The sequence below is a fragment of the Bemisia tabaci genome, chromosome 10, assembly GCF_918797505.1.
Source record: "Bemisia tabaci chromosome 10, PGI_BMITA_v3".
Classification (NCBI taxonomy): Eukaryota; Metazoa; Arthropoda; class Insecta; order Hemiptera; family Aleyrodidae; genus Bemisia; species Bemisia tabaci.
The window spans coordinates 38,784,994-38,812,114 of NC_092802.1; the positions used below are offsets into that span (position 1 = coordinate 38,784,994).

General features: G+C 39.7%; 1 protein-coding gene across 1 annotated transcript in view; it reads left to right on the forward strand.

The window, feature by feature from the left end:
- The first annotated feature begins 1,362 nt into the window (after positions 1-1,362).
- Sh (Potassium voltage-gated channel protein Shaker) overlaps positions 1,363-27,121 on the forward strand; it is a 513,106-nt gene continuing 487,347 nt past the window's right edge. The window contains exon 1 of the mRNA XM_072305153.1: positions 1,363-1,725. Coding sequence (XP_072161254.1) covers positions 1,655-1,725 — 71 coding nt within the window. The 5' untranslated portion in view covers positions 1,363-1,654. The remainder of the gene's footprint in view (positions 1,726-27,121) is intronic.

Consider the following 27,121-nt stretch of genomic DNA (forward strand, 5'->3'; position numbering starts at 1 on the left):
AAGTAAACGCGACAGTGCTAGCAGTTTATTTGTAGCGTGTGGAACCTAAATTCCCTGTCTGAATCATTTTATTATGATCATTTTTCATCAACGCGTTTGAATTACCCAGTGCATGAATCATCACGTGAAGTCGATACTGCGCATGTGTCGAAATCCTGTGAAGAATCGGAGGAGAAAAATTCACAGATTTACCTGAAAATTCGTGCAGGGTGTCTACAAGTCCAGAATTTCGGGAAACTCAGGAAATAGTACTGATTTTTTAAGGGCGGTCTGGAAGTATTGAAATAGTGCGGAAATCTCGTAGGAAGGTCCGGAATTTTACTCACTTTTTTGTCATTTTATTGCAATTTGAGCGAGAAATTCAAATTTCTCGAATCTCCTCAAGTGGAGGTACTAAAAAAGTTCTGAATTTTTCTGTTGAAGAGGTACCAAATTTCTTGGGAATGCACTAAAAAAGTACTGATTTTTTGCCTGCTTGTTTTAGTAGACACCCTCACTGGGAATGAACACATTGGATCTAGAGTCCAGACTCTTGAAAGGAACCAGAGGTTCCAAAGTTCATCAGAAAGGAACCAACCCACATTAAGTTGAAACTGAGAAAAAGAGGTTTAAAGTTCTATTCTCGCATAAGGCTCAATGTAGAAAATAAAATTCAACCCTTCTTTTCACAAAAAATGTTTGTTTTGAGACTTTCAGTTTTTGACAGGAGAAAATATACAACTACACTGGAAAAAAAACACATTGGATCTAGAGTCCAGACTCTTGAAAACATTAACAAGAAAAATTACTCTTGATTCAAGCAGATTTAAGCTTAAATCAAAAGGAAATCCGCTCAAATTAAGAGACTTGGTTTTTGATTTACGCGAAAATCCAATTGAATCAAGAGTATTTTTTCTTGTCCATGTTTTTAAGAGTCTGGAATCTAGATCCAATGAGTTTTTTTCCAGTGTGTTCGTGATTTGTTGAAGGAAATTTGGACGTATTTCTACCAAATGTAACTATGTGCATTAAGACATGAGCCCTAAGACCCATATGAATGTATTTGTAAGAGGGCTCACGTAATAATGCACATAGTTCTGTTTGGTAGAAATACGTCCATTTGGCAACGCCTGATGGCTCGTACGGCGTTGTTCCTTAGCCCGGCAGCATACAGCGTTTTAACCCGAGGACGGTAATGAGCTCTTGACGCTTATCCTCGCCGTCGTCGGGAAGCCGGGCGCGGGAGGGCGCGCCTCGGCGGGGCTGCAACCCGCCCGGCTCGGCGGGTGGCTGCATACTCGGCGGGATTCGGGGGTCGGGGGGCGGGATGCGCGGTGGCCTACCCGGCGCGGGGCCGTCGCGGGCCCCAGTTGGAGGGCGCCCGCCACACGGAGCAGCCCCGTGCGAGTTGGTCCGTCCGCGCCCCGTGAATCTCGTGTCGCCCCTTGCATCCCCGGATGCGCCCCGCGGCCCCGCCCCCTCCCGCGGCGCGGGTGACGTCATCGCTCCCGCATCTGCCCCCGAGTGACCTTGACCCCGCGATGAGTGCGTGACCCCGCGACTTGAGCGCGCGACGAAGGGTGCGTGACCTTGACCCTGCGTGAGCCCCCGTGGATAAGTGCGTGCCCGCGATCTCGACTGCTTCCTGGGATGTGTCCTCGCTCGCCGCCTCATCATGTTTGCTATGACCGAGTACTTCGGCGAGTTCGCCCTTGCCAGGTCAGCGCCGGCGACACGCTCTTCCCCGTAAGCGACCCATTTTTCCCTAAAAAATCTTCGGAGGAACGTGAAACGTCACGGATCCGGAAAAATCTCGGTTTTTTTGTTTCGCTGTGACTGTCCTAGGATGTGCAGAAACCTGAACCGCGAGCCGATATTTGAAAGTTTGAAGCAGCCCGCACGGAGAAAAAAACTTCGTGCGTGGGACCCGCAGTTTAGGTCATATGGATCTCATATGGTTTTCAGATTGAGCATCTGAACACTTAAGGTCCAGCTGCTGAGGTTTGGATCACACATCTGAAATTTCAGTTCTTACATCTGAAGTACTTCGGTTTTCACATCCGAAAAACGTCGGTTCTAACATCCGAAAAACTTCGTTACATTCATTCATCATGTACAAACATTTTTACATCTGAAGTACTTCAGATGTAAGGATTGAAGTTTCAGATGTAAGGATTGAAGTTTCAGATGTGTGATCCGAACCTCGACAGCTAGACTTAAAGTGTTCAGATGCTCAATCTGAAAACTTTAGAGATCCATATGATCTAAACTTCGGGTCCCACGCACGAGGTTCTTTTCTCCGTGCGATAAGACATTGAAATGCGATATATTGCATAGTTGGACGTATTTATGCTAAAAGGAACTATGTGCATAGGGTTTGCGTGTGATATAGTTCCTTTTGGCATAAATACGTTTAGTTAAGATAGGGCTATGTCTTGTTTTCTCGTGCTGAAATAGTTTCAATAATCAGGCCGCTAAGGAGCTTGGAGGACAAGGCGCAGAAGTAATTTTTGAAAAAATTGAGTTATTAATGAGTCTAAGTAAAATTGGTCTTAATGCATACTCTATGAAAAATTCGCTCCCAAATTCCAATTTTCAAGCCTCATAAAGTCAGTTCGAATTTTCTTTCTGCCACAAAGATTCATGTAATCTTGAAATTTCAAACACATTTTTCTCGAAATATCAAAAACTGCACGTATGCGCCTTGTCTTCCAAGCCCCTCAATTCATCATGGATTGGGAACATTCAGGAAAACCAGGGATTATCACGGAAAAAAGTGTTAGGGGTCCTCCTTGGACTACTGTGAACTACTAACTGTGGAACTATCACTTCTTGTCGGATGGTATAGACTTTTCCAATTAATTGTGGTAACGCAACTCAAGGTGGGGTAGTACCGCAACATTTGGATTAGTAACCTAAATTATTTGGGCACTACCGGAAGCAATCGGAAATGCCTATATTATCCTACAACCCTCTGTCCAATCTCAATAATCCAATCCCCAAGCTCTTTTTTCCGTGAGGATCTGGAAAACCCTTGACTCACCTTTGTCCACTAGAAAAAAAGTCCCTTGGATCCAGAGCCTAGACTCTCAAAAAATTTGACAGGGAAAAAATTCTTGATTCAGTCGGATTTTTGCTTGAGTCAAAGGGAAATCCGCTTGGATTAAAAGACTTGACTCGTGATTGAAGCAAAATTTCGATGGAATCAAAAGTAATTTTTCATGAAAAATTGTTTAAGAGTCTTGACTCAGGAGCCATGCTACTTTTTCCTGCTATTGAAAATATTTAAGAAAATCTAGAGTTATTTAAATGAGATTAGGCGTTGGGTGCAGCGAAGTCATTTCTTGATTGCGGTGTTCCCTAGTCTTTACTGCTAATTTCAATTTTAGAGAGGAAACTGAAGGGGACAATTTTCTGAAATTTCAGTATTGCTTTCAGCATTGTAAAATCATGAAGTAAATTCAGTAAAATTTTTAACTAATTCCATACATTTCCTTTAATCATTCTGGATGAAACGTCAGCGGAGAATCTGAAACACCATAACCCAGAACCCTTACTGCACCCAGCACTTCAATCTGGAATGGGCCACTGGACATAGTCTGACCTAGAAAAACCTCACATGCTTTCTCTCTAAAATTATACTTAGAACACGATTTACACATGAAGAAGTTTGAAAATAAACTGCTCAACCAGATATTAACATGCATTTTTATCAAAGATCAATTGGAAGCTAGATTTGTATTTTTGTCGTTTGAACAATGTTAATCAAACACGTATATCTTGTTCAGGAGTTGATCTCCAAACTTTCCACCTTGTGAGTTGGTTCCATCGTGTTTTGAAGAGATAACACGTGGGTAGTGATTTAATTCATAACTAGGGGCAAATTTCCGCTCTTTCGTCTCCGAAATGGAAAATTGAATCATGACTTCAACAATATCTCTGACTGATTTTTGTACCAGGCAGAATAATGTAGTTGAACCAGCAGAGGTATGGTTGAGTCAGCTAGAAATGAACCACGTCCTGCAATAAAGGACTACTATTTCTATTTCATTATGAAGACGATATATGTGCCATAAGTATACCAACGCAGATAAGTGCTTTCATCAGTGATGTGTGTGTGCGATTGTAGTTCCTAATTGCAAAATTCAGTCCAAACGTGGTCGAGTCAACCGCACCTCTAGCTTTTGTTATCACATCCCTGGCTGGCACAAATATCAGCCTGAAATTCAGTTAAAATTATTATAATCTTTTCCTTGAGATGATTTTGTTCTTTTTAAATTGGTGGTCCGAGTTGTCTCGGCTTAAAACAACGAAATTGAATGATGGAAATGTTTATTTTGTCCGAACCTTTGGCGACAAATTCTACTTTTTCTTCAGATAATTGAGAGGAAAAAAAGAGGTCATCCCGGATTTTGATCAGAGAAGTTCTGCATGTATATCAGGAAACATGTAGGAAATATCAGGGAAGCAAGTAAAAAAAAAAATTATAAAAATCAGTAAACATATAGGAAATATCAAGGAAGCGAGTAAGAAAAAGTTATAAAAATCAGTAATTTTAGAAGCCATGGGGAAGAAAGGCCCTTAGCCTCCAGTCACAGTCTTTATCATGTACAGAATATCTTCGAAATCAGCTTTACGGACCCTCAGATGAAGCAATAAAAAATTTGCGTGCAAATTTTCCATTATGCGAAAATGAATTACTAAATCAAAAAGAAGCATGTTCAAAGGATTTGCATGCCGCACAATTAGGTATGTTTGTATGCAACATGCATAGCTCCTACGAGCATAAATACGTCTATTCGATAACAAGGGATCGGAGGGGGTTGGACGGGAGGTGAAATTGAAAGGAGGAACATGTATCGGAAGCAAGGAGATAACTGCATGCCTAATCGCGTGTCAGGCTATTACTTTCCGATCAACTCCGTTCGTTCCCCAGGTGAGCAAACCATGCCTCCCCTTCGTGCCATTTTGCTTTACAACCCTTTTCTCGGCCCTCATCTCATGCTCGTTACACTAAGCACACTTTCCAACTCTACTTGAAGTCTCCGTTGTTGAAGTAACATGTTCCTTTTAGTAAATAAATAGCAATCGAATTATGGCTCTTTTCTCCTATAAAAATAGAAAAAACAACTTAATCGGCCCGAAACATTAACAGAGAAACAACTTAAAACGGGACTAAGGCCGCAAATAATAAAAAGAAACACATAAAATAAAATAAGAAACCCGAGACGTTTCGCAGGGATCACACCCGCACTTTCAACCGGCAAAACAAGAACAATTAATAGAAGAAGAAGAAAAAAAAGTATCCTATAAATCCTAATAAAAAGTACCCTATAAATTAGTCGCGAAGTCCTTTCAGGGTTGAGAATTTTGAACTTCGATGGGCAAAGTGCGAAACAACGTATCTCCGCTTGCGACGTTGCAGACTACACTGAAAAAAAGATTGGTAGAATTTACCATTCCTTCACGCTGTATTTCACACAGCGTGAAGGAATGGTAAATTCTACCGATCTTCAAGTCGATTCTGCTAGAGGAATGATAACCTGTACCAGTTTATAGTAACGTTTACCTTTTTTCTGGCAGGATTGACTCTGAATGAACGCTGTGTGAAATACAACGTGAAGACATGGTAAATTCTACCAATCTTTTTTTTGTGTATACCTGTCACACTTCATTTTTTTCTTAGAAAACCAGACAATGTAATTTCTTGAAAACTTCTTTGATTTTTCCTCTCTGTCAGGAGAATATTCTGCATAAATTTTAAGCCATAAAGTTGGCTTGTCAAGAAATCAAACGGGAGTGGAAATTTTGAAACATTGCCATGGAGATCCGTGGTTTTGCACTCTGATATTACGTCGTATCTCTGACGAAATAACGTAACTACATTCAACAGTGCAAAATTTTAACTTGTAAAATTTTCGTTTACTGGGAAACTGTTGTCCATTTTCAAATAAAACTGCTGCTGATTTTTCTTTTCATCACCCGCAAAAATCAGCAAAATATTGGACAGAAATTCCTTAGTCATATGTTTGTAAAAAAAGTAATTTTTTAAGCTAATTGTGCAACCTAAGAGTGGATTTACGTTCTTTCGCCTGAAAATCGACGATTTGAATGATTTGCAAACGTCGCAATGTAATTTGTGAAGTATTTTTCCTCTTGAGAAGAACTACTACTTATTGTTAATTTTGTTGTTTTATGTTTGTTTCAGGTAAGTTGGACGATCAGTTTATCATTTACCGTGCACTTAAGTTATTTGTCGGGAAGCAGGTTTGTCAAAATGCGCATGTAAAGTTTCAATTTTATAATTTCTAAGCATTATACTTTCTGGAAAACTCTCAACTAACGATTTATTAAAAATCCATAACGTGGTCAACGTTTGTGTCTTATAAAATGCTGTCCCAGAAAAACTAAGAATCAGCTTTCCGCTCAGCAAATCATTGATTATATCGTCGTATGATTTGCAGGAACTTTTGGCTTACTCAATTGACTCTCAGAGGAGCTCTATGATCATGAATAAAGCAGCTTCTACTCGTTCTGGCTGATATCCTCATGTTATAATAATCCTTAGCACAATAATTATAGAAATCTCAAATATGAAGTAAAATATTATCAAATTTCATTTGTAGAAAGTTAGTATTAGTAAAACTAAAATTACGAATATAGATTTATTATAAATCTTGGGTTGATTAATTGTATTAAAAATTAAAATAAGCTCTATAGTTTAATAGCTCTGAGTTTATAGTTAAGCTCTTGTTTTTGACTTGTTGGAAAAGAAACTTTCTGAAATTTCCCAGTCATTTTCCAACCTAAAGTTCCGCACTTGGAGGAAACAAGGACATCGAACTTTATCGCAAATAGGAAGGTGTAATAAATTACGAAAACAAAGACAAGCTTAGCCTTACCTTGAATATTTTATATATATAATTTAATCAATTTGCATCAGAGGCCTTTCGAGCAGAGCCCATCATCTGTAACTGCTTTGTTTTGAATATGTAATGGCATCACTGATGATTGGGCTCTGTCCGAAAGGCCTCTAATGCAAATTAATACAATTATATTTAAAATATGCAGGGTAAGGCTTAACTGATCTTTATTTTCATAACAGGGACATCAGGACGTAATGTGTGACCTTTTAGCCAGATGGCACGACTTTTCTTATGAAGTTAGTTAGTTTACATATACGTCGAAAATGGTGTGGTCACAAGCTCAACGTATCCGGAATTGCCTTACGCGTCGGCGCTGGCGTATGTTTGCGGAAGAGAGTTTCCCCGAAAAATGAAAATTACGGTAGGTTGGCCTCGGCTATACTCGCGCTGAGTTCCCTGAATTTAGGTGTAAGAAGTTATAGCTAAGTAATAACTTATTTCTTGTAGACGCACAGAAAAGGGGCGAAAAACGACGCGCATAGCTGAAACTTCTGTGAACTTGCAAGGCTCCGCGAACCGTTGAGAGAAATGGTGGATCCAATCGATATCACTGCAAAACGCCTTATAATTATTGCTCTAGGAAACTCAGCCTGTTGCTGTGTGCGAGGGAATACAACAATAATTTTACTGCCGAGCAATGAAAAAAATTTTGCATTCCCCCGCTTCATGCAGGGGAATGAAATAAAATGGTTTAATGCAGGCACGAAAAAATTTACCACATCCCCAACAATACTCCTAGCTGATTTTGGCGCCAGATAATAAGTTCTGCAATAGCCAGAGGTACGGTAAAGTCAGCTGAAAGTGTTGTTGGATCAACCGCACCTCTAGCTGGTGCCCTAACTGTCAGCATATGTGTGGTTGGATTAATTATACCACTGGCTGGTGCCTTTACACCTCTTGCTAGTGCAACTATTCTTATGGCTGGCGCCAAAATCAGCTGGAAGTATAGTTGAGATTGTGATACTTTTTTTTCAGTGATGAGTGGCTTCGCAACACAAATTCTAATGCGAATCAATGAAACAAACTTAAGCATTCCCCCTGCCGCATCATGCAGGGAATGGAATAAAATTGTTTCACAGCCCCGCATCAAAAAGTTTGGCGTTTCATCTCGCAAATTAAATTGCTGACTTTTGATAAATTGAAATTCTTTCAAAATCATAAGAAAACTCATCATGACATTTTCCATTCCTTTAATACTTGGCTGTTCTTGAAAGTTCAGAGGAAGCTTTATCAAGATGTCTTGCAGAGAAATTTCGACACAAAAGTTTGGTTAATACGGGAAGTAAAACACAAAACCCCAGCCTTCGGTTGAAAATATGAGGATAAAATGCCAGCTAGTTTTCTTGAGAAATGTATAAAAGAACCATTAACGTCGCAATCGGAAAAATAATGCATTTCCCCAGTCTCTCTGCCAGTGTTTTCTGCGCTAAATTCACTGTAATCTGTACCAAAATCAACCACAAAATTTGTGTCGGTTTGTATTTCACTTCTTATATTAACCAAAAGTAACACAAGAACACACATATTCTATCAGCGTTGTCTTCCACTCAGCACTGCCGATGCCGTGATAGCGAAGAGAGCAGTAAGTGCAAAAATGAAGTTTTGAGAAAATGGGCCTACAAGCTTCTGAGTGGAACATTTTCTTGAAAGAAGCCTCCGTTCTTTGTCAAATCGCAACCAATCATTCGATAGACTCTTAGAAATCATTTGGGGGATTAAAACTCGATCGATTTTATTTTAAAGTACATGAAAAAGGTAAAATTCAGTTTCATGTTAGGTTAGTATTTGGCAAGACAGCAGTACGTGCTATCTTCTGCGTGCTTTTGTGGTTGCGTGTTAGACACACAACAATCACATTTTCAGGTTAGAAATCGGCAGATGAGGGCGACATTCCTCTTGGAAGCACTGTTTTCATTGGCTCTCATGCACCTTCGGCTGTCTTGAAAAAAACTATGTCATTTTTTGTGCACTTACGGCTTTTTCATACGTCTCGTTTTCATTAAATTAGGATGAATTTTGCTGTTTTAGCTGTCTCAGTAATTTCATCTGAATTAGTTTAGACGAATTTTGAAGAAAACTCAATTTCGAAAATTTTGCACTTACGGCTCTCTTCGCTATCACGGCAGAGCAGTCCGGAATTTTTTTTCTTAAAATTTTATGATGCGGGCCAGTGAACCGCCCCTAAGTATGCGGGGCAATGCAAGAATTTTTTTACACGGTCCCGCACCTTGAGAGGTATTCCAAGCTGTAGGGCGCGAAAATAAAAGAATGCTGGACGCGGAGCGGAATTTACAAGGGCGGTTTATCGCCTTAAAAACGGCGCGCGGCGGGGGATGATGATAAAAGGGTTGAATGCATTAGACGGCAATAACAATAAGGGATGGCCACGCCAATTAAGCTCGGAACTAGTGAGAGGCACGCGATTACCGGAAAGCAAACAAACCCGGTCCGGCTCCCGGCTTGTTCCGATTCTTCGCTTCCTTATCTATGCCGCTCGATAGCCTCAAAGTAATCACCCTTACGACCCTGAAACGTTGCCACGTCGCCATGGAAATCTGAAATTCTTTCCGGAGATTCTCTATATGCACGGACAGTACACACAATACACACTGAAATCTTTTTTTCTTGAGATATTATTTTGATTTAAAGCGTCGTTTCTTGTCGACAAAATTTGGTGTTTTTGAGTTGAAGAAACTTTGATTTGCTATTGTTATTTGAACTTACACTTAAGGATAGCAAAGGGACGCTTTTTCCACCCCCCCAAAAAAAAAAAAAAAAAAAAAAAAAAAAAAAAAAACAGGCTGTTAGTTGAATCTGCTCAGATTTAACTATGCTTAACTAAATTTTGTCGACAAGAAACGACGCTTTAAGTCAAAATAATGTCTCAAAAAAAAAAAATGTTTGGTGCATTTCAGAGGCACTGCACATTCGTTTATGCAATTTGGGTACCGTTAAGCAAGGAAACATGTCATATTAGTGATTACTAAATGTAATCGAGCAATTAAATTTTTACTTGAAAACGGTTCTGCGAATTCCCTTGAAAATTTTAAGGACTTCACTTTGTACTGTGCAGACAAGTCTCTGAAATTTGCTCAACAATCCGCACAACCGTTTTCATGTAAAAAATTAAATTGCCGAATCCAGTATGGCAATTGACAAGAAATAATACTTTTGATTCAATCGGATTTTTACTTAAATCAGAAGGAAGTCCTCTTTAATCCCCTTGGATGCCAGGTGGGACAGCCCTGGGGGATGGGCTCCATGGATGCCAAGGGCTTCTACTCTCGGGTGTTGGGCTCGTTGGATGTCAGGTGGAGTAGCCCCCGAGGGGTTGGGCGTCTAGGATGTCAGGTGGGGTAGACCCCGGGGGTTGGGCTCCTTGGGTACCAGGGGGGTCTGGCCCCCGGGGTTTGACTTCTTGGATGCATGCCAGGGGTGGCACTCCCGGAGTTTTCGTTCTCTGAAAAACACGTATCACATTGTTGGAATTTGTACCCTATTGCATGGGTCAATGATTCGCCTTCAATTGGCCGGCTATGCAAAATGACTGTCGCGACGCACGAATAGTGGTATCAGGATTTCGCATTAAGATTACGCAGTGGATTGAAGGCGCTCTTCTGTATCATACCCGAGTGGCCCTGTGCAACGATGTCGACCAGAAATGTTCAGAATTTTGGAATCTCCAGTCGAGCAATTTTGGAAAATCTGCTTTCTTCAAAAAGGAAAAAAAAATGACTTTTTTTACGTTCCAACATTTTTTTTTCTTGTGAGTCTTATTTGCAAAAAGAGAGCTTAAATGCTTGGTTCAGATTGTCGTTTTCAAGTCTTCTTTTTTTGGTCATCATATTCTCATGCCAAACGAAGTGAGTCGCAAAAAATCGCAACTTACTCAAAAGCGGTGAATTCATTAAGTTTGTGTGTTTGTACCCTATTGCTTGGGTCAATGATTCACCTTCAATTGGCCGGCTATGCAAAATGACTGTCGTGACGCACGAATAGTGGTATCAGGATTTCGCATTAAGATTACTCAGTGGATTGAAGGCGCTCTTCTGTATCATACCCGAGTGGCTCTGTGCAACGATGTCGACCAGAAATGTTCAGAATTTTGGAATCTCCAGTCGAGCAATTTTGGAAAATCTGCTTTCTTCAAAAAGGAAAAAAAAATGACTTTTTTTACGTTCCAACATTTTTTTTTCTTGTGAGTCTTATTTGAAAAAAGAGAGCTTAAATGCTTGGTTCAGATTGTCGTTTTTAAGTCTTCTTTTTTTGGTCATCGTATTCTCATGCCAAACGAAGTGAGTCGCAAAAATTGCCACTTACTCAAAAGCGGTTGTGAATTCAATAAGTTTCGCACGGATAAAATGTGCTTCCGTCGATGAACTGTGAATAATCAAAATTGAGGAAATGCTACGTTGCCCACTGGTCCGTCTGAAAGGCGTAGAGCGTGGATGGATTCAGCGTGGTTGGAAAAATAAGAGAAAAAGTATTACCTACATAATTTTTCGAGGGTCCATACGCAGAGACAACAATTTTTTCTGGAGACTACACTCTGTCTCCTTACCTACGGTGTAAAAGTTATTCAAGGAGTCCGATTCTCTGATTCACTGATTGGTGACTCATCGTGTTGGATCACCTAAAGCTTCTAAATAAGTTTTAAGTAAGAACAAACTCTTCTTTTGATCTGAATGATCAAGAGCAGGTTCAAAACGCTAATAATTGCATAAACGCGTTTCGCTACTCACTTCGTTTGGCATGAGAATACGATGACCAAAAAAGAACAATTAAAAACGACAATCTGAACCAAGCATTTAAGCTCTCTTTTTTCAAATAAGACTTTCAAGCAAAAAAAAATCTTTAAACGTGAAAAAAAACTTCTTTTCCTTTTTGAAGAAAGCAGATTTTCCAAAATTACGGCCCGATTGGAGATTCCAAAAATTTAAACATTTCTGGTTGACATCGTTGCACAGGACCACTCGGGTATGATACAGAAGAGCGCCTTCAATCCACTGCGTAATCTTTATGCGAAATCCTGATACCACTATTCGTGCTTCACGACAGTCATTTTGCATAGCCGGCCAATTGAAGGCGAATCATTGACCCAAGCAATAGGGTACTAATTCCAACAATGTGAGACAACAATCCACACAATTTCAACAATCACGAGGTACGCATTTTTGCAATTAGTGTTTTAAACCTGTTATTGGCGGCTTTGGATCGCTTCAAGACTGAAAAAAGAGCTTCACGCTTACAATGGACCACTAGACAAGGTATGAAATTAAGCATTCTGATACATGTTTCTCAACCAAAATTTCACGCAGAACACGATTCGCGCAACGAAAATGACTGAAACCAACTCCTGGCGAAGATATTAACGTTTTTATTATACATTGGTTACTAGGAATTTGAACTGCCCGCTCACAAGAAACTCAAAGCTCTACGTGAGTCAAATCGCGCACTACAACGGTTTCAGCAATCTTCTCAATCGAGCAATGTTCATTTCCCACCATGTGTTGTTCAAACTATAAGCAATTTGCTATAGCTGAGCCAAAGCGTCAAGATTGAGGTTGCCAGATTTTTATATCGCAGTGACTGTCATGATAAACGTTTAGCGCGCGATGTGAATCACGTAGAGCATTGAGTTTTCATGAGCGGGTGGTTTGAATTCACGCATCAGAAATCATTAAATATCTTCGTAAGGAGTTGATTTCGGTAATTTTCGTTGTGTGCATCGTGTTTTACGTGAAATTTTGGTGAAGAAACATGTACCAGAATACTGAAATTCGTACCTTGTCTAGTGGTCCATTCCTTATCAAATAAACTTACATTGGATCTCATATGGCCAGATCAAGCATTTCTTAGTGCTCAAAACGCGAATCTCGGCATTTCTGCTGTATTTTCTAACATGCACTTCGAGAAATTATTCAAAATTCTGTTGGAGTCTAAAAAATCATCTTATTCTTGCTATCCTCAAGAATTATCACCCTTCTACTAACAATAAAGAGGAATGTAGACAGTTTATTTTACTCTCCTGGAAAATCGTGTTTTCCGAGATACGCACTTCTGCACTTTCACCATCGTTATGCATGTTTCTTACTTATTGCCATCCATGTAGGCATTTTCTTGCCTGCAGCCCAGTCTGAATTACCAAGGAAATAGTCGTATAAACATATCATTTATTTAATAAAGCCGCCAAATTTCTCATGGCAAAGGTAATACTTGTTTTTCAGACATTTATGAATATTTTACGTGGAATTTTGCTGATATTGTTGGTCGGATTGCGATCAAAACCATCCACAAAATTGGAAGAAAAATATTCGCAAGTTTTCTTGAAATGTGTATTTAACAAGGAGATGTGGCAACTCCTGAAGACTCATGTCGAGGGTTAAGGAACAACACTGCTTAACTGACAATTGGACTGCATTTTGCAATTTGGAACTATAAATTCTGGCTCATCTGAAAAAACACCTATGTGCATAGGGAAACTAATGGAACATACGTTGTTTTTACACCGGGCCAGATTTATAGTTCCAAATTGCAAAATGCAGTCCAATTTTGGCGATAATGAGTCAATGAGTTTGCCGCATGCTTTAGTATTAAATGGACTGCATTTTGCAAATTGGCGCTATAAATTCTGGCTCATCTGAAAAAACACGTATGTGCATAGGGAAACTAATGGCACATACGTTGTTTTTAAACCGGGCCAGAATTTACGATTCCAAATTGCAAAATGCAGTCCAAATATGCAAGCTGATATATTTAGTTTTTTTTTTTGTTTTTTTTTCCAATTCCGCATGGAAGCGCTGTAAAACCGCTGTAATGCATAAAAATAATTCCAAATCCAACTACAAAATTACAAAAATGGCGAAGATTCTTCTTTGACCAGCAAAATCGTCAGTTTGTAGATAGGCGATATTATTCCCTAGCGAGCGATACGTCTTTCTTCCGTAGTGCGGCAGTAATCCTCTCTGAGCGAAGCGCATTAGCAGTTTACCCCAAGCAGCATTCGGTGGCGTCTCTGCAGCCCGAATGGGGTCTTTATTGATTCCAAGATGAAAAGTATTAATTGAGTCATGAGTGCCGAACGCTAGCTCAGGACGCGTGCCAACAATTGAATAAATTATCATTGTTGTACTCTCGTCTCGTACTAATACCCCCCCCCCTCCCGCGCGCTCCCTTTCTTACCCCGCTCGCCCCCTATTTCGTCCCCCCCCCTCCGCCTCGGAAAACCCCGCCGATTTTCGGGGGCGTGATTGAGCCATCTCGAGACCGAGGGGCCCGGGTATAATCTTAATAATTTCCCTTGCTCGTAAAACGTGAAATTATCACTGTTTCGCTCTTGTCTAGGGTCGGTATGCCCCTTTTCTTCCTTCGTCGCAGTATTTTGCCGCCTATCAATTTTCGAGGGTCGACGAAGCTATCAGCTTCCAATGAGGGGTAAGCTTTATCAATTTCTCTGCTCACGGCGCACAAAGAGCGTCTCAATGGTAAAAATTAGACATGGTGTTCAAATTTTGTCCAAATTTTGCGATTAAGAACATAAATTTCAAGCCCATCCATAAAATTACGTATCTGCATAGGGAAATGTATAATAAGTATGATGTTTTTAATACGAGCCAGAAACCGTGGTTTTAATTGAATTGACCCATGCGAAAATGTCCGATGTCCTGTCGTTCTGTACAGTGTTTCAGAATTTGAGTGGACGATTTTGTTGTAATTTACGAACACACGATGGTTTAAGACGTTATGAATGTAGAACAATTTTACAAAAAGTCCGTTTAGTATAATTAAACGTTTATCTGCATAGGGAAATGTATAATAAGTATGATGTTTCTAATAAGAGCCTGCAGGAACCGTGGTTTTAATTGAATCGACTCATGCGAAAATGTCCGATGTCCTGTACAGTGTTTCAGAATTTGAGTGGACGATTTTGTTGCAATTTACGAACACAAGATGGTTTAAGACGTTATGAATGTGGAAAACTTTTACAAAAAGTCCGTTTAGTATAATTAAACGTTTACCAAAGAGATCGATCTTATTCACCAGTGTCGTGAGGAAAAAGGAACCACTGCAAGTATGAAACCCTGTGTTTTCGTATGAGCCGATTCAATTGAGGCGTTGGTTGCAGAAAGGGCATATATTGATTGCGGAGTTTCAGAATTTCCACTGCTAATCTGTGTTTTAAAGAGAAAACATTGGTATGAATCTTCTGAATTTTCTCGTTTGTATAATAATCGTAAGATACAGCAAAAGTTTGAACGATTTCAATGCGTTTGCTTGAAATAAAAGAGGGATGAAACTTTCACGGAGACACTGAGACACCGCAACCAAGAAATGTCAGTTCCACCACCAGCGCTTAAATTGCAAAATGCAGATAATTTTAACATCCTATATACAAAAGCCAATACACATGTAAAAGTTTAATAATGATCTTATTGGTTTTCTTGTCAAATCTTAATAATGGAACATTCCTTACTATGCATAAGTTAGCGAAATAAGCATGAAAATGTGCAGTTTTAGTCAACAATTTCAATTCCAACCTCTCGCAATCGCTCGTTTCTCTGTGCGGTAAGCGGATATCTTGGCCTCTTGCGGCTAGAATAATAATTAGCAACGTCACGTGAATACCTGTTCAAGATTTTCTCAATGGGGGAGTCACGGAAGGCCTGATGAAAATTATCTGTTTAATGAAGCGAGAAGGATTTGAAAATGATCAGATGACTGCCTTCGGATCGTAATGAAGCGAGAGAATTAGGATTAGCTTTCCAGGTTGTACGCAGGGTTTGCAATGCTTTGCTCAGTCGTTAAGTATACTTCAATTCTTTCGAATTATCATGACTTTGAATTTCCTAGAATTTTAGTACAGTTTTGAATGAAGTCATTTTAATATGCAAAATGTTTCACGGTCATTTCATTTGCAACTTCTTGGAGGATTCGTGCTTCTTTTCGTTGCTGTAGAGCCTCCTAAAATGGGTTACATTTTGGGATACATTTACTAGAACTAATTGCATTTTTGGACTACCGCTACCGCTCGACTCTTTTTGGGCCGTAGTATCTTGATTTATTTTTCGAGGAAAGCTCCGTACTCTCAAAGGATGCTTGTCATTCTTGATACGTTGAGGCGCCTTCAATTTCGTATGATACTGTGCAACACCTCTGATGCAAAATAGTTGCTTGAAGCGCCGCGGTGGGCGAAGGCGACCAGCGTGACACGCGCATTGGCGCCTACAAACCTAACAGGATACTTCACGCATCGCGCAATGCGTGAAGTATCCTATTAGGTTTGTAGGCGCCAATGCGCATGTCGCGCTGGCAGCACGCCGCGCCGCGTGCCGCTCCGCTCTGTTTGGCTCTAACATTTAAACTCGCGGAGTCAGCGTTTTTCAACTCATTGTTCTGAAATGTTTGCACACTCTTCATGGATTATTCTCATTTAAATTGACGAAAAGAAAAATAGTATTACAGGAAAGTATAATGCATGTTTAGTAAATATTAAGGTGGTTCCATGATTTCCAAAGCACTTAAACTATATCTTCTATATTTCAACTTCTATATTTCAGCTACTAGTAACAGCTACTAGTTCTGTAACTATAACATCTTGCGTCTAACTTGTCACCAAATGCGCATGAAGAAGCGTGACGGAAGACAGGAAAAAGACTTTAGACGCTGCCGATGTTATGCCTAACGGTGATTCCGGCAGCCACCCAATAATTGATTAACCATTTTGTATCTATATTTATTTTTTTTTCTCTAGTGATATCTCTATTTCCTTTTGATGTAAATTTTTAATTCGGTAATAACGTTTTTGGATGGCGAATAAAATAAAATACAATAAAAAAAAAACAACAACAACAACAACTAAATGCGCATGGATACATAGGCAAAAAGTCAATTCGGTCCCTAAAAATCGAGCTTGATGCACTACATGGCCACTGAAACTCCAAGGTGAGTTTCGAACACTGATCGCAACTAAAAATGCCTTCTCTGCATCCAGAGCTTCAATTAGATACACTGGGAAAAAAACACATTGGATCTAGAGTCCAGACTCTTAAAAACATCGACACGAAAAAATACTCTTGATTCAATCGGATTTTTGCTTAAATCAAGAACCAAAGCCTCTTAATTTGAGCGGATTTCCTTTTTATTTAGGCTAGATTCTGATTGAGTCAAGAGTATTTTTTTTTGTCAATGTTTTCAAGAGTCTGGACTCTAGATCCAATGTGTTTTTTTTTCCCAGTGCTACTAAAACTCTAAGGTGAATTTCCAACATTGATTGCAACAAAAAATGCCTTCTCTGCATTCAGCGCTTCAATTAGATAAAAAAAATGAAAGAGTCAAGGCCCTCTTCATTACGGCAGAGTATCCCGATCGTTCTAAACCCGCAATCTCGTGCGATTTGGCAACACCGCAACTTTAGAATCACCCCGAAGTGTCACTTACAAGAGCATGGAGTTGGATTTTGGGCATTATTACCCTTGGGCAACTGCATAAGCACCAAAGCGCATGGCAGCAATCACAGACGCAGCGAGGAATAACGGCCGAGGAGAACATAACGTCGCTCCTCCGACGCAACGCCATAACTCCATTCCCACATGAGCCCTGATCCCGTGCAATTTTATGCTTTCCGGGGCTCAAGCGGAGATCGAGATACGTTCTTACGTCAGCGAGGCGACGATAAAGGGCCCGCCAACACTCGCAAATCGCACGAAATGCGGACATAACCCACATGCGGCATGGCATGCCATCCTATAAGGGGGCTTCGATTGCCGGGAGCATGTGTTTGCACTTGTCAACGGAGTCGTACGGATCCCGAGCCGGGAGAGTTGCAACTCCCTCAAAATCGAATTCTCGTTAGGGGCCGCTCGTAAAATACGTAAGCTCTACCGTGGTAGAACGCCGAATTACAAAATCATTTTATGAATATTTTATTATGATCCTCGAGGAATATATTTTTCAGAGGTTGTTCGAGCAGGTTTTTTATGGAATTTACATTAACAACTTGAGGATTCTGATTTCTGGTGAATCTTTTTCGTGTGTTAAGAAAAGGCTTCTCGTTTGGGGCAGCTCGTAAAATACGTAAACTCTACCTTCGTAGAACGCCGAATTACAAAATCATTTTACGGATATTTTATTATGATCCTCGAGGAACATGTTTTTCGGAGATTATTCGAGCAGGTTTTTTTATGGAATTTAGAAAAACAACTTGAGCATTCTAATTTCTGGTGAATCTTTTTCGTGTGTTAAGAAAAGGCTTCTCGTTAGGGGCCGCTCGTGAAATACGTAAGTTCTACCGTAGTAGAACGCCGAATCACAAAATCATTTTATGAATATTTTATTATGATCCTCGAGGGACATATTTTTCAGAGGTTATTCGAGCAGGTTTTTTGTGGAATTTACAAAAAGAACTTGAGCATTCTAATTTCTGGTGAATCTTTTTCGAGTGTTAAGACGCGCTCTCTACGTTTGTTTGGTATTTTAAAACTAAAAGGAACGATGATATTTCAGACACATTTGAGAAATCCGTTTTTCAAGGCAGTTTCAAAGCTTAAAATAAAATTATTCTATTTTTTATCAGTATCTGTATTTATTATATTTATATATTATTTGAATATGTTATTTTTTATTTTTGTACACTATATTTATATTTTTTTAAAAAACCTCTTAATGCATAGACCATTTTTTTTCAATGATAGGCAAATTACTTTTCATGTCTATCAATTACCTCCAAACATTTTTAGACTGTTTTCAAAATGACCAAATACTGATTTATTTTAAAACTCAACTTGATGCATCGTCACAAGTCAGCGATTCAGCAGAGGATAGAAGAACACGATCATAATGAGAAAGAATATCGCATGGGCACTTGCGTTGCCAAATTTCCTCCCGTAAAATATCCAATTTTGAAAAGAGTTGTGAACATTTTTGTCCTCGAAAAGTTTCGATGTACTCAATAAAATTTTGGAGAAATTTGTTTGAAAATTTGGCCGACAAATTTTGACAAGATCTTTAGAAAATCCGTTTTCTACGTTATGAATCGTCATCTACCCGCCTTTAAGCCGTTTGTCCTCCAAGTCCTACGCTCGTGAAAATAATGATGGAGTGGTCATTATCGCCAGGCAGTAATGGTATTGCAAGCTGGCAACATTGTTTTTTCTCCGTTTAAATTTCATTAAAAAATATCGATTTTAGGTAACTCGCCGAGAATCGATTGTTTTAAATTCATTTAAACGGAAGACAAATCCCGACTGTCGCCAGGTAGTGGTGAAAAATCGGTCTTTCCCCCGTTCAACCCACGTAAAATATCGACACTATACCGTGGAAGTTGGCAACCGCGGGAGTAGTGAACGGGGGAAAGTTTCAAGAAACATCATCTTGAGCACAGCTTTAAATATTAATGAGTTCATCGGTTTTATTGCCATGTTGAGGCGCTCTCCCCTTGAGCCCCTCGAAGACTCGAGTGCCCACCCTAACATAGCTCATATTATACGTGCGCCAAGCCAACTGCTCTAAAGGGGCTCCCGTTTTTATGCAACTTCAGCGTTTTCCTACCCATTCCGCGTGAGGATATCCCTCGCGATGCCAAGTCGAGGGACGGATGTGCCTCCGGGGCTGATTACAAGGATTGATAGACAAAGCGATAGACAAGGAAGACAACCCTCGCACTGTGCACGGAAAAAAATTAAATGTTGATTTAGCATTTATACTGTTTAAAAAAAGTTTCAAATGCTGATTTTACAATACAAAAATGCTAACATAAGATTTTAATTTGTACGTTTTGCAGTGGGCGTAGTTACGTTAGCACTTGTTAAAATGTAAAATCAGCATTGAAACTTGTCGGACATCTTTTTAACAGTATAAATGCTAAATCAACATTTAATTTCTTTCCGTGTGGATCGAGTCAATGGGAGAGGTCGGACAAAATTCGGAAACTTTAAACGCTTATAACTCCATTTATACAAAATTTTGAGGTTCTAAAAGTGGTTACAATGGTTTCCTCGTGAAATTGTCTACCAGACCTTTGATTTAACCGAAATGACCCAGATTAAATCGAGTGACGATGATACACAGAAAAACTTACTAAGTCCTAGTATCCGTATTTAATAAGTTTAGCATAATTTTTGCGCTTCAATAGAGGAAAAAGTGACTTGACTCAAGCAGAAATGTGCTCAAATTTACCACCGAGAAGATTTTCTTATGAATCGATAAAGAAAATAATGCTTGTTTTAAGAAGAAAAGTTGCTTATGTAAAAAGAAAAGACACATACATCAAGCAGAAACCCAGCTTCCATTCAGCTATTTTATTCTTGATTCAATATAAAATCTTCTTGACAGCATACTCAGGAATATTTCCGCCTAAATCGAGTCATTTTTTCTCGAATGTAATTCGAAAATAATTCTAAACTTTAATAAATATGGATGCTAGGACTAATTGCATTTTTGGACTACCGCTCGACTCTCTTTGGGCCGTAGTAGCTTGATTTATTTTGCGAGGAAAGCTCCGTACTCTTAAAGGATGCCCGTCATTCTTGATACGTTGGAGCGCTTTCAATTTCGTATGATACTTTGCAACACCTCTGAAGCAAAATAGTTGCTTGAAGCGCCGCGGCGGGCGAGGGCGACCAGCGTGACACGCGCATTGGCGCCCACAAACCTAACAGAGATACTTCACGCATTGCGCGATGCGTGATGTATCCTGTTTGGTTTGTAGGCGCCAATGCGCACACCGCGTGCCGCTCCGCTCTGTTTGGCTCTATTATTTAAACTCGCGGAGTCAGCGTTTTTCAACTTATTATTTTGAAATGTTTGCACTCTCTGCATGGATTATTCTCATTTGGAGGGGGAATAATGTTTTTTAAGATATATTTTATATCGAAAATTTCAAAGATATGAATAAAACCAAATATTCACCAATGAAAATTTGAAAAGATGAATCAAAAGGAGAAAGTAACGTTTCATTTAAAACGTGAGTTACCATAACAAAACCATCTTCTTTCTCAATTTTCTCGTTTCGATACTGTCCATATATTTTTACATACGGACTAAAGTATAACGCTTGGATCAAGTCACTGTTGCTCATTTTACGCGTGGACGTAAACTACGAAAAAAAACAGGTGCTCGGACAAAAAGTATTTGACGAAATGTCCTAAAACCATTAAGTACGTATCAACAAATTCTATGCATTTGCTATAATTGTATTGAATCAAACGTTAGTGAAGATTTTGAGACATTGCAACCAGTGCTCGAAATTCACAGGCGCCAACGCGCCAAATGTGCCGGAAAAATCGGTCATGGCGCCTAAAAAATGAAGGCTCTGCGCCATCGTGGCCTCTAAAAATCCCCTCCCCCGCCACAAAAAATCATAGTTTTTCTGTTCGGTGATTTTTCGAAATTTCCCCCGAGTAACAGCTACTAGTTCTATAACTATAACATCTTGCGTCTAACTTGTCACTAAATGAAAAAATAAAACACTTAGAAGTGGCCCAAACAAGGTGGAGAAATGGTGCTGGGTCCGCAAGACAATATTCTGTTCACCATTCAACAGTTCTCTTTGATCAAAATTGGACGGACCGTCAAATTTTGATCAGAATAGAGTGCCATTCATCATTTCTTGCGTCATGCAACATTTCTGCCAGGTTTTTTATTGAGGTAACGATTTTAAGACTGATGACTCCCGACACTTTGATGGTAATTGGTTAGGGAGTTTGATCGTGTATCGAGGCCTATAAATCCAAGGTGGTAGAAACTATGGTATGCACATCTTTGCGATGATTGATATCTCCGTGAATATTAGACGTCTGGGCGGATTTTATTATTTTTAGTAACCTATAAGCATAAACCATGAAAAAAACGAATCTGTGACCAGCGGGACCGGCCCATCGCCGTCGAGTAGTTCAAAAAATGACGTATGACGGGAAGTCTGCAAACTTCGCAAACCGAAATACGTGGCTCGGGAGTTTCAACGTCTTATACTCCGCACCCTAAGCGCGGCAGTCCGTACACGGCGAGATTACTGTCGTGCTAAAGGAAGAACGCCGTACGAACATTCGAGAGTTGTCAAATTTCCTTCGATAAAATGTTTATTTTTCAGAAAAATCATGAATCTTTTCCCTTGAAATTTTCAGACGTCCCAGATCAAATCACAAACGAAATTATCTGCGAAATCGGTACACAAATTTTCAAAAATTTTCCTGAAATTAGTGATTTCCCGGGGGAAATTTGGCAACGCCTAAAGGCTCATACGGCGTTCTTCCAGAGCACGGCGAGATTACGCTCGCCATCACGTATACGTTGGGACTTACACGGGGAAGAACACACAATAGAAGCAATCGCCTCGGATACAAGAAAGTTTGCCGACTGGAGAACGAGGGCTTAAGGCGCTACGCCGGACTTTGCCCGCGATTATCTCGCGATTGATCTGACGCGAGTCGTCACCCTGCTCCCATGTTACCGAAAAAACCCGTTACTGCATTCTAAAATGAGCCTCCAGACCCATAAGAACACGTGTTGGCCGTGGCTCACCACATAAACGGACTTACGGTTCTTTTCCGAAACGCGACAGCCCGGATACTGCAGCCCGACTCCGGGCTCCGGAGCGCCCCTCTTTTGCCGCATACTCGCGTTTCAGGCGCCGCGCCAATTTCTTGACCCCCCCCCCCCCCCCCGCCGCCACCGGCCCCGCCAGACAACGTCATTTCTATCTCGTGATAGAATTTGGGCTGCGCCACGACGCCGCCAGCATCCGCGGATATTATACATAAAGCGGCGCGGCGCGATCAGAGGAGCGTAATGAAATTTCGGTTTCCGGGAAATTTCGACGGTTTTTCAGGGCGCCGCGCAGGGTTGTGATTTCTTGCGGAATATGAAATTCTGGAATATTATGTGAATATTTCATGAAATTCTAGAATATCATGCGAATATTTCACGAAATTCCGGAAAAATATGATTTTTTTGGATGGGGATGGGGGTTCTGTCATACCTGACGTAGGACTGCCACAGTCAGGGAATACCGGGAAATGTCAGGGAAATTTAAAAAGTCTATGATAACAATGTCAGGGACTATGACCGAAATGTCAGGGAAAAATCGCTGAGTCGCCTTTACTCGCTCTCTCAAATGGATTTGTCGTTTTGAACAACAATTTTGCCTGAAAATTATTTCCTACTATGTCTTTTTAACAATCTGGCATTTGGTCAATTATCAGGGAATTCCACCAAAATGTGTCAGAAAGATCAGGGAAATGTCAGAGAATTTAAACCGGGAAACCCGGGAAATGTCAGGAAATTTTAAAAAATGTAGGAAAATCTAGGAATGTCAGAGAAAATGACGAAAATGTCAGGGAAAAATCGCTGAGTCACCTTTACTCGCTCTCTCGAATGGATTTGACGTTTTGAACAACAATTTTGCCCGGAAACTATTTCTAACTATGTCTTTTTAACAATCTGGCATTTATTCAATTATCAGGGAATTTTACCAAAATGTGTCAGGAAGATCAGGGAAATGTCTGAGAATTTAACCGTCTAAATTCTTTGACAACCCTGCCCGCGAATGGGGTCAAAATGAGTTCGTTCATATGCTGCAATCCTCTCAAAGTTCAAATCCCATTCTAAGACAGGTTTCGCGAAAGAGACACATATCTTGTATTTCTTGAAAGACCACCAGATTCGTCGAGTATGCAGTTATGTCGGATTGGTATGATCTGTAAAAAGGGTCCGCGCCGACCGGCCATCAAAACCGAATCCATCCACGTTATTGACGATCCAGCAACGCCTTGAGGCGTTATATCGGGAAAGTATGAAAGATTGTCAAAACAATATTTTTAGAAACTAAATGAAAATTTAAATGAAAGGCAAATGGTTTCTGCTTTTAGGTGTTTTTAGTGCGTGTTGAATATCCAGCCCATGAAAGTATTTTTCATAGTTGTCACAACTTTGTGAAATTTCATAAAATGTTCCGCAGATATTTCCAATCTTTCATATTTTTCATTTGAATCATTGAGAACGAAAACCTACCAACTCTCTAACTCGAAAATGCTCAATTTCCATTGAAGACAATCAATTTACACAAAAGTCACTGAACTTAGCACATGTGTTCCAACTTGGACCTTCCAACCGTCCATAAGTACTTGTCTTTCGGCAGAAAAAATCGTTTTCTGAAACTAAACTAACTTCTTCACCTACTATGCAGTTTTGTGTGTCTTGACTATTTTCATTTTTCCGAGTTGGTGTGTTTTCGTTCTCACTGATTGATTTCTCTCGTGGAACGCTGAATGCTGATACAACCCTCAATAGTTATCCGAGAACTCGTCGACAGGGTGTCTACTGTTAGTAAACAGCGGAAAATATTAGGAAATGTTGTCATCATGCAGGAAAAATTAGGAAAATCTGTCATAGGTCAGGAATTTCCGAGTGGGCGAAGCTTTTTAAATCTCATGCAGTAGCATATGCTAAAGAGGAACATCCAATTCCCTAAATATATTGGTTTGTATGTAAACAAACGAGTTACAATTTATTTACACACAAAATATCAAGAAGAACCGGGAAAGTCCAAGATAAAACTTTAGTTGACACCGTGGTTAAGCCGTACCTTAATTTTAATCGGCGATATTCAACAGTGGCATCGGTGGCCCATTTTGATCGTGGAGACTGGGCTTTTGCCTGACAAACAACAAACACTGACGAAACCAATTGATGTAGAAGTTACTACGGTAAGTACTTCTGCGGTGAATAATGTTTTACACCGTCTACCGTCTGTCTTTTTCGGTGGGCGCTACCTCTATCAACAATGGACTTCAAAATTAGGGGCTTTACAGGCCTCACTATTTTATGCTAATTTATAATCTAAAATCACTATCACACGATTTGTTTACCAGCACATAATTCCGTAATTTCCTATTTGCCATGATAGAAAACATCAGAATGAATTACAAAATAATTATACAGATAATTCGAAGTTCATAGTTTTGTAACATCAGAATATCAAAAGTTCATACAAGACCTATTCACGCTTCCGAGCAGCGAAAGCTCCTTTGAGGAAACTTTGTAGGGCAAGAAAGATTCCTTTGCTTTCGAAACTTGCGACATAGTTGTTAATTAATTACATTCCGGATGGTTCAATATCCCCCGTTTAGTTATTCAATCTGAGAAAGCTGCCTACTCTTCGAGATTCCTTGCTTTGACACTAACCGCTCGGGAAGAACTTTGTTTCGAGGGATGAATGAGATGTCATAAAAAAGTAGAGCTGCAATTGATTCTTTTCTCGACGATTCCCTAACTTCACTCCGCAGGTACGCAAAAGAATCGAGATCGCATTAACTTTATCGGACTTAACTCGAAGCAAGTTCCTAATTTTATTCGAGTTCGAGAATTGCAGATTGCCCTATTTATCTGAACGCGGCTCAACTTATCTTTTCACCATTTAAACTTTTTAACCATTTAGATTCTTTTTCAGCTGCATTGTGGTCTTCTTTTCGTCTGTAGGAAGACTAGTGAAAAACTTTATCTTAGAGTACTTGCTTCCTACGGGCGTATAATTTCCGTCAAATCTTAGTAGGGCTTGTGTTAAATTCTTAGTTGCTGAGAGAGGGTAAAAATTCGCTTCGATGGGGAAGAGGTTTTGTAATACATGTTAAAATATACCCCGAAATTGATCAAAATATTCCAAAATCGCCTCATTTGAAGATCAATTGGACATTTTAAATGAAAATGAGCTATATCCATTTTGACATGGGCCTTGAGATTCAAAAAAATGCATGCGTTACACGGCTCTTGTCACATTGGATGTATTTCCCTTTGATTTAAATACGTGCTATTCTCTGATGCTGGAAGAGGAGGGGGGAATTACCCTCCCGCCCTGTTGTTCTTCCCAAGAATGACGTCATTTGTATTTTTCCCTCAAGAAAAAGGAACAGCTTCAGAGGAACCGTTGTATTCAAAGAAGCTATCTGAAGTCTGAATATACCAAATCTACAGCTAAAAATTATTCAGTAAAACGCTCTACACCTTCTTCTGTCACAAAAATGAGCGAGACTGTTCTCAAAGAACTCTTCAAGATCAATGAACAGTTACCGTCAACAATTCGAGCACTGATTCTTCGAAGCAATTGAGGATAAACGGCGGAAGTGACAAACTTTCCTCCGATAGGATACCCGTTTTTTTGCAAATGAATGCTCATACTTAAGCCTTGTTTCATTTTTTTATGCTGTCGTTACCAGGAAAAACAACGTATGTGAAATCATCTTGACGATATTCAACTTTTTAATAAAGCGTGAACGTTTTAGGAGTCTCCGGTTTTTTAAATCCGAATTTATCGGAAGATTTGTTTCCCAATTCAATCTAATATATTTTAAAATTTAAGGGTATTATACCAATAACTTTTCGAAACAATTAATATTTTAACGGGAGAAATATGGCAAAATTCGAATGCTTCTACGACATTTTTCCTCAGCGCGACAGTATCAAGTGCAGATCCTCGAAATGTTCCGTAATCAATGAACGCTATTAACACTCTCATGGTTACAGTTGGGTTCGATCGAGGAATGCTACTTAATTAACGCGGGTGTGCGTTGAGTCTCAAGCGAAATTGAAGGCGCTTATGAACCACTCCGAGTCGAAAACTTTGAAAGTGCTTTCGCTGAAGGGCCCTTCTGATTCTTAGCAGGTCTTTATGCTGAAACCTCAGAAGTGCCGATCGAGTATCCAGATGTTGCCACATGTCGGGATGTCAGATCGGTCGATTGTTGCCAGATAGTGCAGAATAATCCGTCTTTTCTCCCTTTTAACTTCGTGTAAAATATTTACTTTTTAAACTTAGAATTGTATTCAACCTAGCATGGCGGGTATGCACCGGAAAGATGTTACATTTGGAGGGACATAAGGGAAGAGAACTAAACCGAATCAACATTACTTTACTCAAAAGATAAAAAAAAAAACTTTGATTCCGATTTGATACTTTTTCAAGCTTGTGGCTGTTCAATTCACAGGCCGTTTTGGAATAGAAAAATGTATTTATCTAATTGATACATAACTCAATCCATGAGATCGGTACCGAAGGGTGAAAAAGTATTTTATGAAAGTTTTGTTGAAAAATAAATAGCGCTCCATAATTTGGTAGATGAAGCAACTGTACGGTATATTTTGAAGTTCTCTCACGAGATTTCGCAAAACTCTTTTGTTCAATATCTTAAATATTCTAGGAAATGTATCCACCTACCACACCTCAAGTA